Here is a 14,426-nt window from a genome sequence, read left to right as displayed (position 1 = left end):
ACTGCTTCCCTAAGGGTTTTAATTAAGAAAGAAATTTCGATTAATTCAACTGAGGGTTAGACGTTATTAGTCTCGAAAGGGATAATAACATAGGTTAGGGAATCTCACGGATCAAGTCAAGTGAATAAATCGTCTGGTTCAGAGTTAGATAACAAGTGAAATCTAGGTGGATTCCTCCTTGGGTGTCGTCTTTATCAATTGCTTTTCTTCAAGTCTTTTTCCAAATTTTCTCTTTACTTTAATTAAATTAGTTAATTACTTTAGATAATTAGTTTAAAAACCCTTTTATTCTTTACTTTAGATAATTAGTTTAAAAACCCTTTTATTCTTAGGCTAGATAATAAAAAGATAGTTATTACTAGTACTTTTGGTTCCCTTGGGTACGATATCCCGGTCTTGCCATTACTATACTATTGTTCGATAGGTGTGCTTGCCTTTTCGTCGTGATAATAGTTAGTCTAGGTTTGATCTTCATTATAAATATTTATTACTTGTTACGAATCATGCGATCAAGTTTTTGGCACTGTTGCCGGGGAACTAAAATATTAGGAACACTAAATTTTTATTACTTTAGCCATTTATTTTTCTTGCAATTTTATTTTATTTTATTGTTTATTAATTTACTTTTTCTCTCTCTTGGCAGGTTTTTATAGTTTACGACTAGAAGAAACCCGACGGGACCATTACTTTTTGACGAAGAAATCGATCGTAAAATTCGCAAAAATCAAAGAGAAATAAGGCGCAGCTTACGATACACGGAGAACGAGCAAGAAGATGATACTCGACCCCAACCGACAAGATGGCTGAAAACCAAGGCAATCATCTACCTCCCGCAATTGCGGCTAATCAAAATCCTGCTCCACGTACTATGTATGATTATGCTAAACCTTTTTTAACAGGAACTGAAACTAGCATAGTTAGACCTGTTGTAGCTGCAAATACTTTTGAATTAAAACCTAACACTATTCAGATGATACAGCAGTTTGTTCAGTTTGATGATTTGCAGGATGAAGATCCCAACGCTCACTTACTGTGAACTTTCTGGAATTTTGCGAAACATTTAAAATCAATGGAGTTTCTGATGATGCCATACGTCTTCGGTTATTTCCCTTGTCACTGAGAAACAAAGCTAAATAGTGGTTGAACTCGTTACCACGAGGGTCTATCACTACTTGGGAACAAATGACCAAGAAATTTTTACTAAAATATTTTTCGCAGGCTAAAATGGCTAAATTACGTAATGATATCTCTTCTTTTGTGCAGATGGATTTAGAAACACTTTACGATGCATAGGAGAGATACAAGGACTTACTGAGAAGGTGCCCTCACCATGGGTTACCGCTTTGGCTTCAAGTGCAAACATTCCACAATGGTCTGAATCCCTCGACTCGGCAAATGGTTGACGTAGCTGCTGGTGGAACCATCAACAATAAAACACCGGAAGATGCCTATGAATTTATAAAGGAGATGTCACTGAATAACTATCAGTGGCAAGTTATGAGGACAAAGCCAACAAAAATAGCCGGTGTTTATAACATCGATTCAGTCACCATGCTCTCTAATCAGGTAGAACTTCACAATAAAAAGATTGACGGTTTACTTGGTTCTACGCAGGTACATCCAGTAATGAGGTGTGACTCAAGTGGCGAAGGTGTGCACACAGAATACCAATCCTTCAATCCTACAACTGAAGAAGAACAAGTCAACTATATGGGTAACAATAACTTCTGATCTCAAAATAACCCATACAGTAATACTTATAATGCAGGTTGGAGGAACCACCCAAATTTCTCCTAGGGTGGTCAAGGGAATCAAAAGCCACAAAATCCTCAGGGTTTTCAACAGCCACCTTATCAACAAGAGAAGAAACCAAATCTTGAAGAGATGCTTTCTAAATTCATCTCAGTGTCAGAAACCCGTTTCCAAAATACCGATACAGCACTTAAGAATCAACAAGCATCGATCCAAGGACTCGAAACTCAGATAGGCCAGCTATCCAAACTAATCTCTGAAGGACCACAAGGTAGCTTACCAAGTAATACTGAACCTAATCCGAGGGAACACCTCAATGCAATTAGTACTAAAAATAAGGAAGGATTCATTACACTGGAGCCAAAATTACAACAAGACAACGCGATGAACAAAAGTCAAGAAGAGGTAAACGACGATGATCCTAAACAGGTAAGTACATATTATGAACCTCGTGTGCCATATCCTAAAACGATGACGAAAGACAGAACAGAAGAACAATTCGGTAAGTTTGTCAAACTCTTAAAGAAATTACATATTGACTTACCCTTTATTGAAGTTCTATCGCAGATGCCCAACTCAGTAAAATTCTTAAAGGAACTTCTGAACAATAAAAGAAAATTAGACGCTACATCGCATGTGCTCAATGCAGTCTGCTCAGCTATTCTAAAGCATAAGTTAACTAACAAATTGAAAGATCCAGGGAGTTTTACAATTCCTTGCTTAATTGGTAGTTTATCTGTGAATAATGCTTTAGCTGATCTAGGGGCAAGTATAAATGTTATGCCGTATAAAATGTTTAAACAACTAGGTCTCGGTAAACCTAAACAGACTAGGATGAGCATACAATTAGCTGACAAAACAGTTAGATTTTCTAAAGGTATTATTGAAGATGTTCTCGTTAAAATTGATAAATTTATTTACCCAGTAGACTTTGTCGTCTTAGATATGGATGAGGATAACGAGGTACCTTTAATTTTAGGACAACCCTTTTTAGCAACTGGCAGAACCATTATTAATGTAGGCACAGGAGAGCTAACACTTCGTGCAGGAGACGACGCAGTAACACTCCAAGCACGCGACTCAGTCAAAACCTCTAAGACTCAAGATAATGCTATGAAACTTGTCGATGACAAAACTAATATTAAATCGTTCTTGTAGGAACCTCTTCGAACCAAGACAACGGAGACAGTGACTATTATCAAGTAGCAAACAAAGACACCCATGAGGAACGAAGGCTTCAAATAGAAGAGCTAGATGAATGGCGAGCACACAAACTGAGAACACATGATAAACTGAAACTACGCCAAAACAAGCCCGATACCTATCCTAATCAACTTAAGGTTGGCGATAAAGTCTTACTAGATGTCGCAGATCCCCACATTGTCACTACCACACCAAATCAGGAAATCCCTCTTACGGTACTCAGTATTTTCCCATTCGGTACGGTTGAGGTAACTCACCCCAAGTTCGGCACTTTTAAGGTAAACAATACCTGTCTCAAACCTTATTTTGTCAAGGCTAATAGCAGGAATGAGGAGTATGAACTCCTCAAATCACCATGATCATTCAAAGGAGAGGTAAGTCGAGCTTAGACTATAAATAAGTGCTTCTCAGGAGGCAACCCGAGCACTAAGATATTTTGATTTCTTTATTTTTAATTTCTAACACTTTGAATCATTAACTTAATCTTTGAATTACAAAGTTTTTCAGCACACACGGCCAGGCACACGGGCGTGCCTAAAGCCGTGGCCAAACAGGGGAAGAGGCATGGCTATGCGATACGGCTGTGTGGAAGCAGGACATGATTTCCCCAAAACACAGGGTGCGATAAATCCCCACGGCCGTGCAACATGGCCGTGGGTGAACTTGATAGGAGACCATGGGCGTGGGGATAGAAAACCACGGGCATGCTACGGACAAGGCTCGATTCTGTTTCTTTGACACAAGTGTGAGACACGCCCATACAGTTCAGCCATGTACAAAAATACACAGGCGTGCTACCATAACACACGGGCGTGGGAGAAGCAAACAAAGCTAGGCACGGCCGTGCGACATGGCTGTGTTCGACACACACCCAAGACACACGGGTGTGGGATAGTAGCCGGGCACGACCTAACTCGCAAAATTTGAAAAACACAGGCTCACCCTCAAAGTACACGGGCGTGGCCCTAGGCCGTGTGAACCTCCACTATATAAGCAAACCACTGTTCATCTTCTTCCCCTTTTCAAAACCCTAGTCGAAATCTACCCTTCCCCATTCCCTAATCCCTACTCCGGCCACCATTCCCCAGATTCTCACTTCCCCAACCCCCAAACCACCCTCAAATCCACTCCCCTTGAATTAATCTCCACTTTCCCCTCTCTATACCCTCTATTTTTCCTCTACGCGGCTATATCCCCGTGTCACACACTCGTGCTCGCCACCAACACGCCCGTGCACCGCCCTATAGTAGCCTTTGGTTCACTTTCTTAACCTTATTTTTCCAATTTGTGTTGCTACATTAGTATTCTACATGCTTTACATAGATATTGTTACTATTACAAATATGTTTTAGACAAGTTAGGAATTTGCTTTAGAATTTTCTATATTTGAATTGTTTAAGCTACTAAATAGCATGTACTAATTTTAGGCCTCTTGCTTAACTACTGATGTATCTTGGATTCTATCAATGCTCATGTATTTTCAAGAACATTATGTCGTCATCGAGAGGCAAGAAGGCCACGGTCCAGTCCTCAAAGAGACGTAGGGGACCGGGTTCTTCCTCGGTACGTGCTACAGTCGAAGTTCGGCATCCGTTCCTTAAATTTTCACAAGCTTCGCAGGAGGAGCTATTTCAGATACTACGCGCACGACCCCTCACTACAGGTCGCTGCATTGACTGGGCTACCGTAGAGCAAGTTCAGCTAGATGATGCCATCCGCGCCCTCCTGTCCATAGACCCATGGGAACAGTTCTTCGCTCTTACCGAGCCCACTTATTTAGAGCTAACTTTAGAACTATGCTCTACTTTTCATTTACAGGTGGTGATGACGAACAATGACGACCCAGGCACCATTCATTTCCGATTAGGCGGTCTAGTTCGCGCGATGAGTGTCCCAGAGTTTGGAGTCGCTTTGGGACTTTACACCGATGAGTTTATGGAGGAGGAAGACATGAATGCACTACCACGAAATATCCACATTTCTCCCTCCTTGTGCTGGAAAGCTTTGGCACCACTCTCTTCCACCTACGACCCCAACCGCTCGAAAGCCTCAGCTCTCGCTCCTTCCCTATGCTATCTCCATGCCATATTGGCACACACATTGACCGGGAGGAGAGAGAGCACTGGCGTCGTCAACACCCACGACGCCTACTATTTATGGTGCATGGCGAATGCACACGTGACTGACTTGGCATACTTCATTGCTTTCGCCATTCGTCATCAGACCGAGCAGCATAGGAAGGGAGTGATCTCCATCGGCCCCTACGTGACGTGCCTTGCCAGACACTTCAGCCTCCTCAACACTGTGGCCCAGTCATCAATGCTTACACTGATAGGTCAAATGTCCCCATAGAGCATCACGACTATGTTACACATGAGGATGATCGAGCGCCAACGTGGGACCGATCCTCCTCAGTATCGTCTCTCTCATGCCATTGACGAGGAGGATCTTGAGGACATTCCTGATGATGTTTCCCCACAGCATGAGGAGCCTTCCACCGTGCCACCTAGGGAACGACTAGTTCATGCGGCTGCTTCATTGGCATACATTTTCGACCGACTCGCCCACTTCGAGCAGTGTTGCACTACACAGTTTGAGATGATTCACGAACGAGATCGGCGACGGGACCGACAAATGGACGATATGCAGGCCATGATGCAGCAGCTGTGCCAGCACTTTCACATCACCACCCCAGCGCCACCACTTGAGGGCCCCACTGACGAGGATCATTGAATCCTCCTATCTTTTTATTCTTATTTTTTTATTTTATTTATTTTATTTTATTTTTATTTTTATTTTCATTTCAATTTTATTTTTTTATTTTGCAAGACATATCTATATTAGTAAATTTTATTTTTTTCATTTTCTGGTATTTCTAACAAGTAATCCCACTACGCTCTCTTCCACACCAACTCTTAATAAGCTCTTCATGATTCTACAGACTTCCAAGCAAAGCTGCTAGGAATATTTTACGAAATGAGGAAACAAACGGGAAACAATACCTCATGAGTGCCATGTTCAAAGACCCAATTTCTTCATCTAGCCAAGAACAATGGCAACTACTACTTTCCCCAAACACTCCAGCCTCAGAATCAAGCTCCGCATCCATATAATAGGGAGTTTCACCTCCTTTCCTCTTATGATTTTCTTTATTTTGAATAATCTATCTTTTTACATTGAGGGCAATGTACATCTTAAGTGTGGGGAGGGAGGGGTGAACATGAAACCTAACTTTTTGCATTATTCTCAAATCCCTGAATTTGGTTTTGTGCTTAAGTGATTTTCTCATAATCTTGATCAAATGAATTCTGATTAATCTATAATTATTGTTGATATGTCATGAATTAGACCATGGGAATTATGCATGATTATTTGATTATAGGACATTAGAGAATCGAGCATGATAAGTTGATATTTTGAAAACTAAAATTTTTAGACTATTTTCCTAAATTGAGGTATTATCTTGAAATCTTAAGTATACAGGAATGACATCAAAAACCCAAATCTTTGATGAGATTTTTGAGCCTTTTGAGCATATAGCTTTCTTTCTTTCTCACTTCTTTTGTGGTTTGAGTGTGTCAATATTGAACTGTTGTTCTAGAACTTGCTTCAATTATACATGTCGAAATCACACGTATGATTTGATACACTGAGATGATAAAGGCACTTAGGATTTAACCTATTTACTCCATAAAAAGCCTTCCCACATAATTAAACCCTTAGTGAACCCCCTTGAACCTACTAACCTTTTTTATTGATTAACATTCATCATTAACCCATTAACCTATTATTGTTGAAATCCTCTTTCTTAATTTACTTTTTTTTTATCAAGATTAAATTTAATATCGTTACCTCACTATGTTCACCATTTTTTGTTACTGAATCATGAAGTATGATTTTTATATTGTATTGACTTGATTTGTTCTTAAAAAAAAAACTTAGTATTATTATTATAATTCTCAGCAAGCTAAAGTTGTCATGAACTTATGTGAAATAGTTCTAGATATTTGTTTTTGATTCAGTAATTAAGTTTTTGATGGTGGGGTAATATATTGAAATTATCTCGATTCTAACCCTTGTCTCTTCAGCTTGTATTCATACCTATAACCTAAATCCCATTACAACCATGCAAAGACCTTTTGATTAGTGTATCATATCATTACAAGTGGTGGAGATTTAATTTTCATGCAAGCTTATGGTAGTAACTTTTCATGTTAGACAATCGAGTGCTTAATCTTGAACCTTAAACACTTTAAGTGATTTGAGTGAATCGTTAGTGAAGATGTCATCTCTTGTATATTTAGGACTAAAGTTAATTACTTGAATGAAAGAGATTACCTATAATTTTGTTATCAAAGTATTCGATTTAGATTGTTTGAGGTTTTTAATGCCCCTATAGTTGAATTCTCACTGTATGATTTTCTGTGGAATAACTTGTAACATTATCAGTAATGGTTATGTGATTGAGAGGAATGAATTCTAACAGTACATGAGAATTTTGCTTGAGGACAAACAAATGCTTAAGTATAGGAGTATTTGATAAACACCAAATTATACATAGTTTTACCCCAAATACTTAGCATATTTATGAATGTTTACTACTAGATTCGTGAAATTTGGTACTCCTAATCCAATTATTTCATATTTTGTACTCAGAAGAGCACCAAGAGTCAAAAGGAGCCAGAAACGAGCAAAAAATTATTTAGGTGCACAAGAAAGCCAATAAGGAGGTTGACGTAGTTGCAACCCATCCTCTGGTCTACTTTGGATGGCCTGCCTGCCCTCCTATGTAGTCCTTGTGATATTGAATAGACCACATACCTTACTAGTTGAAGTCTCTCAACATGTATCCGTGCAATGCTTATAAATGCTGTCCTTCACTTTTAATTGTTTGAATAGTACAACAAATCTGATTTTTTGGGGCAAATGAAAATGCAAACTCAAGCCAACTAAAGAAATACAATATTACCAATCGCTAGCGTCCATAATTGGCAGCATATACAATAAAATTTTGAACAAAGACTTTGTCTGCTCATTTTTTGGCCTTGGGTTTCTTTGAAATGGCCTTCTTTCTAGCTTTCTTGGCTGGCTGCGACTTTCCTCCACCAGTTTTACCTCTCTTCCGTGACACCATCTGCAACAACACTTCCCTTATAGTATATAAACATACAGAAATTCTTGCTATGAACAATAACAGCATTCTTTTTTTGTCAAACAAACAAAGATGCAGTTTAGTAAAAATAGTTTGAATACATACAGATGTTTTGTCAGCTCTTCCTTTGGATTTCCCGTTCATTTGGCCATCAATGTCCTCATTTTGATCAGTCTGATGCGGAATTGCCTTTGGTATCTTCTCAGCTTCATCCTCAGAATCAAATGAGAAGCCCTCTAGTGTACCTATTAATGCAAGATGATCAAATGTCAAGATGGGAGCAAATTCTTCATGGAAGCAGTTACGTGAAAATATGAACCATAAAATCTTAGATTGAAGCACAGTTTGCTAGTTGGCCCCCAACCCACCATCTCCTTTCTTCCCTCCACAAATGAATGAATAACCAAATGCAAAAATAAATAGCTAAAATAAGAGCACCTTCTACCATCGTTTCTGCTTCATAAACATTGGATTGTGGCTTTAGCTGAATGAAGTCGTTCATGATAGCCTCTATCTGAGAATAGAATATGAAATTTACAGGAGCAATAAACAAACTTAACAGCAACATTCAGGAAAACAACAAGCCTCTAACCGATCAAAGTAATACCAAAGTTATAAGTTCTGGAACAAACCTTAGCCTCAGTCTGACCAAAGCTAACCTATACAACAAAAAACCTGGGTAAACATCAATTCAATCACAAATGTCCATAGAGAAAATGCAAGACAGGATTTACGCACAATGCAAAATGTTCTGCAAGGCACTATTGTTGTTTTGTAAATGGTTCCTGAGAAAATACCAAGTAACACCAGACATGAGAGAAGAACAATGAGGTCTTCAAACTGGAAGTGGAGCATAGCTAAGACTTAATCAGAAAAAGAGGTACAAAAAGATGAAGTTTAACAGAACACTTGGTAACTTGCTGAATTCGAGTGCAAAACAAGTCCAGGTTATATAGGCATGCACCCATGTCTGCATGTCTGTCTTTTACCCTCCTGCTGTCGGTAACTCACCAACCATTCAGAGATGATAGCTTAAAAGTTCAAATACAAGATAAACAGTTACATCATCTAAACCTATCAAAAGCATTCAAACAGCACATGCCTTTTAAGTCTAAGAACATCTCATGATTTTCAGATGCAGAACCAGAAACTACAATTCGACCAACAGCCCCCATATCGCCACTCAAATCTATGGAATCCCCTTCGCACTCAACAAGTGCCTGCACAAACGACAAAATTCTTGTTAATGACTGGTTGATTTCTTTTCACAGCAGATGTGATCACATAGCATTTTTTAAGTCCAGGGGATCTAAGATCTCCATAACACAAATATATTTTGTTTATTGGAGGCTTTCCCATTTAGCATACAATTATATATAAATAAAAAATCAAACCAAACCTAAAGGAATTTAGATTTTGAATTAAAATAAAGCATGAAGCTAAACCTAAATCCTTACAAGTCCACAAGTAGAGAGACCAAATGTAACAGGATTTTCCCTTCTTCTTTTTTTTTTTTTTTTTTTTTTTAGAAACCAAATATACTAGTTAAGATTGGTTTCTAGGTTCTCTCAGGTTGTTTGTAGAGCTTTACTGACTAAGAAAGTAACAAAATTAATAATCTTAGATTATTTCTGATTATAATCCTAGGAGCAATCACATCTTCCTTAATGATTTCATGCACAATATAAAGGTTGAACTTCACAACAATTACAAGCAACCAAATGCAGTTCATCCCCAATATAACCCTTTTTGAAACTCACAGCCTAGTCTCTAGTGAACTAGGTTGCAAATAAGCTATAACTATGACAAAATGTATCCTACCTTTGAGCGGTGAACTTTCTCAGACAGCACCAAAGGCAACCTTGAGGTAGAAACCTACATATTGTAAAATTTGAATAATTAAGTGACGAGTCTCAGATGACAAAAAGGAAATAAAATAGTTTCTACCAATGGTCTTACATGAGGTTCGATGTGCTTTTCAGAAGCCTCCTCCTCGGCAGTTTCCACATTAACATCATTTTCTGTTAACATAACCCAACATTGCATGAAATAAATTAAGTAGCTTGATCGCATAGTATCCTTTGCATCAGCTATTGAATGTTTTAAGCTAGCCAAACCCAATAAACATTAAAATCAAACTTTACATTACAAATTCAGTATCATACCTGTTATCTTCGCATCATCTTTCACATTCTTCTCCTTTTTGGGAGTCTGACCCCTTGCTTTTACCCCCTTCTTTGGAGATTTTCCTTTAGAAGTCTTCTTTAGTGGAGACCTGTTGGCCCTGCCAGTCAGAACTGGATCACTTGCCTCTCCACTCTCTTGAGATAGAGACACTTTCTGCTTCCCTTGAGGAGAATGGCCAGGAGAAGACTCAGAATCGGATGATAACGTCCATATCGAATGATTTACTGCCTGTTCAACATCTAACCACTTTCATCAGCTTCAATATTAACAGTGGTCCTCCAATCTAATCAGATTCATACCACGTTGGATATCTTTCTGTAGTAAACGTCTCAAACATATGAAGTAAAATTTACATTATAAAACTTTTATCATACTGTTAAATAAATGAAAATGGTTTTGTTCTACGATGAAATGATTCTTTCCAAAGCAAAATGTCTTTATTTTCATAAATTCCAAAACGATATCTAAAATCAATTTTTTAAGTTTGATGACATTTTTGATAAACCATGAAATGCAATAATAAAGGAGAACCCAGATTTAGGCAATCCCAAGGCAATATAATGTGATACCGTACATGAGATCCCAAGTGTTTCTCAGACATTTCTTCCGCAGCGACCTTTCCATCCTCCTCACTCCCTGCATCATTGCTAAAAGTTCATATTGCACAAGTTGTAAATAACGAGGTCAAAATCAAAGAAAGGGTTCAGAAATCAGAAGCTGAAATATTATATACTTTAAACAATTCATTAAAGCATCATTTCAGTTATTTGGAAACAACCCTTGCGTCAGTTCCTAACTATCATAGGAGAATTACTCCTTTTCTACCTTCAGAGTCCTTGAAGGCGTCGTTTTCCTTCTTTCCAGAAGGCTTTTGATTTACTTTATCGTGGTTTCTCTTTTCCAATGTGTCTTCATCATCAGCATCAGTTTTATCAACCCTACGCGGGCTACCATTTGGAGAAGAATTGGAATCCGAAGATAATGTCAGCGTAGAAGTCGGTGCCTAAAAACAAGGTAAATTCTCGCAAACCAGTAAGAAAACAATGTAAAGGTGCAACAGCTGGCTAACTGCTATACGGTTACAAAAAGAAAAGAGAACAATCTGATTAAACGTTAAACTTTAGCCATGAAAATAATGGGGAAAAAGCATGGTGCAGAGTGTCAAACAAATAAAAACATTTTAGAAGCTAGAGAAAGCAGGGTAAATATACCTGAAAAGAGCGCAGCCAATCTGGAGAATCTTCCCTGGAATTGTTCATTCCGCACCAATTATTCTTCCCTGATATTAGATTATACAAATTTATAACTCAGCAGCACTTATAAGCTGCGAAAACACAAAACAAAATCCAAAGAAAATGTGAACAGAGAAACCCTAAAAGCCTAATTATGCACTGGGTAGCTGAACCAAACAAATTAAGAGTAATGCAACGGTGCCGGGTGTAGAATAGATCAAAGAGAAGTAAAAAAAAAAAGAAACAGAAGAAGAAAGGAAAATTGAAAGTGATGAGTAGCAGAGAAAAAGAAATGGTAGAAATGAAAATGGAAGGAGAGGGAAAGAAGGAACAAGAGAAACGGAAGGGGGCTTATGGAGTTCTAGGCCCAATACCCTACAGATACAGATTCGATTTGAGGATTGATACAGAGTTTTTGAGTTAGGGCTTTATTTACACTGGGCTTTATTGGGCTCTGTGGAGGAGAGTTTGGGGCGAGGGAATTTGACCAGTTACATGATATTCAATCCAGGTGAAACCTTTTTTCTTTTTGTTTACCAGATACATACATTGACAGATGCAGCAAACCCATAATAACATGCCAATCAATAGTGCTATATCGGACTTGCTTCTCAACATACACGAACTTCCATTGTTTTTGCTCAAAATCCTACTTTGGACGCTCTTCTTGTCCATTTGCTTTTTCCTCAACACTCTAAAGTTGCTGCTCCCTTTTACTAGCCAACTTTACGTCTATCAATCCGATTAATATGTTAAACTACAATGTGCATATAGTTTTGGAAATTGAAGTTTGAGAAAAAAATAAGAAAATCATATTTTTCTTATTATTTTTATTTTAAAATTGATTTTTTTCATTATTTTTGGTTCAGTTTTATCTTTGATTTTTATATATAATTTTTCTTTTTTTAAAAAAGTAATATATATTTTTAATTTCTATGGATTTTTAATAAATATTAATTTATTTCTTTTAATTTTTCAGTGTAATTGAATTGTATGGTTAAATTGGAATCGAGGTCTTATTCAATCAATTTAACCTCCATTCTCGTTTTACAACATTGATGTTAGCTTATATGCGAAATAAGCTATCATTGTATAAATGATCTAAGCTTTTTATTTTGAATATATAGACTTCTTTAATGTTTACATATTAGTTTATTTTAGACATTAGGTTTACAAAGTTGTTTAAGAGAAATATTGTAATTGATAGGTGTAATTAGGTGTATGCAATCACAATCCTTCTACGCTTATTTTAGTTTACTTTTGAGTAAAATCAAGTCGTTTTAGGATTAAATTGTGTTTTAGGTCATTTGTAAGTATGTTTCTGTTTTTGTGTCATTTTTAGCACTTTGATCTTATTCTATACTTTTGTTAATAGATTATGCTTAAAGGTGCACTTGTGAATGTGTAGGTGTGTAGAATGCTAAAGTGCACAACGGTTTGAAGGTTCTTGAACAGAGAGTCATGCCACGATGTAAGGGACTGAGATAGCATAAAGTCACTAAGGTTGGAGATCGTAATGTTAATTGATTGAAGATCGCGACCTAACTCACTGCTTGGTAATATCTTGTAGCTTGGGTTCGGTCACAAGACCGGGTTATGGGTGTTACATTTAATGGTATCAAAGCTACGGTTTAGTGGATTCTAAGACTGAAACATAGTGCGTACGAGTCTAGAAATACATGTCACTTATAACCGGTGATTATGTGATGCCTTCAGATCCGATTTGATTTTGGTTTTTTTTATAGATAAAAGATTTTAGCTGAGTTTAATCACGCTGCACCTAATAAAATAGATAGTAATGTTCCAACTCCTAAGCAATGAGCCGCTTAGAGTGTGCCCTAGACTCAAAGGCATGGAAGTGTGACGCATGGTGCCTTATTTCAAATGATGAATGGTGGTATTCGAATTTCCTGTGAACTCACCCAGTGGCTCTGCAACATCCACCCCCTACTGTGCCACTCCCAACACCCCCACGTCTCAAGATTTAAATTGGTAAATGTTTACAAACCCCCAATCGATAAAATCCAAAAATGTAGAGCTAAGGAATTCCAAGGGAAATGATATGATAATCCAACTAAAACTGAGTATTGATTTGAAAACACACAATGAGCTTTCGACGAGATGATCTGTTTGCCAAATGACTATTTGAGTGTGTCGTCTCATTATTGAAAGATGAGGCTTATCAGTGGTGGACTACATTGATCACAATGGTTCTAAAAGAAAGAATAAACTGAGACTTTTTTCCAAACTGAATTTCAAAAGAAATATATCAGTTTGTGGTATTTGGAAAAGAAAAAAAGAGAGATTATCAAGTTAAAACAAAGAAACAAATCAGTCGTTAAGTATGAGAGAGAATTTGTTTGACTCGGTAAATATGCTCGAGAAATAGTTCCCACAGAAGCTTAAATTTACACTAACTTTGATTGGGGTTTGAATTTAGAAATTCAAATGTTGGTTGGAGCTCTTGAAACTAAAGAATTTGTTGCTTTAGATGATAGAGTATAGAAAATGGAAGATATATGTAACGTAAAGAAGCGAGTTGAAATAAACATTGAGACTCAGGCAAGCAAAGTACGTCTAGATCTTTTCCCACTCTACCAAAAAAGTCTAAAGTTGTTCCAAATAGGTTCATTCCTCCTTTTGGATATCCAGAGAGAGATCGATCACAACATAATAATTCGAGACCTCAAACTACATTCGTCACTAGTGTAGGTAGTATCAAGAATGTGGATAAGCCCGTATGTGAACATTGCGGTAAAAACCATTTTGGTGAATGTTGATTGAAGAGTGGGTCTTGTTTTTTATATGGTTTAGCGAAACATTATCTGAATGATTGCCCACATAAGATTGAGATTAGCTTAGAACAGGTTACCAAACCAACAACCATTTCGCAGAGATGT

The 14,426-nt window shown here is 37.5% G+C and overlaps 1 protein-coding gene and 1 non-coding gene across 2 annotated transcripts; both read right to left on the bottom strand.

The window, feature by feature from the left end:
• Nucleotides 1-1,230: 1,230 nt before the first annotated feature.
• LOC128280287 (small nucleolar RNA R71) lies at nucleotides 1,231-1,337 on the bottom strand. The gene has a single exon (XR_008270467.1). It is a non-coding gene; the product is annotated as a small nucleolar RNA R71 (small nucleolar RNA).
• Nucleotides 1,338-7,802: 6,465 nt separating this feature from the next.
• LOC108467751 (DNA-binding protein BIN4) lies at nucleotides 7,803-11,882 on the bottom strand. The gene is made up of 12 exons (XM_017768505.2): nucleotides 11,506-11,882; nucleotides 11,120-11,297; nucleotides 10,869-10,930; nucleotides 10,273-10,522; nucleotides 10,067-10,128; nucleotides 9,929-9,982; nucleotides 9,210-9,327; nucleotides 8,846-8,892; nucleotides 8,740-8,766; nucleotides 8,546-8,621; nucleotides 8,213-8,352; nucleotides 7,803-8,089 (listed from the first exon to the last, which is right to left on the bottom strand). The coding sequence occupies exons 1-12, from the start codon at nucleotides 11,551-11,553 to the stop codon at nucleotides 7,988-7,990; spliced, it is 1,164 nt and encodes a 387-aa protein (XP_017623994.1). The 5' UTR covers nucleotides 11,554-11,882; the 3' UTR covers nucleotides 7,803-7,987.
• Between the last annotated feature and the right edge of the window lie 2,544 nt (nucleotides 11,883-14,426).

This window comes from Gossypium arboreum, chromosome 8 (assembly GCF_025698485.1).
Source record: "Gossypium arboreum isolate Shixiya-1 chromosome 8, ASM2569848v2, whole genome shotgun sequence".
NCBI classification, from domain to species: domain Eukaryota; kingdom Viridiplantae; phylum Streptophyta; class Magnoliopsida; order Malvales; family Malvaceae; genus Gossypium; species Gossypium arboreum.
The sequence above is the reverse complement of the archived record's forward strand: the minus strand, read 5'-3'. Positions and strand labels throughout refer to the sequence as shown.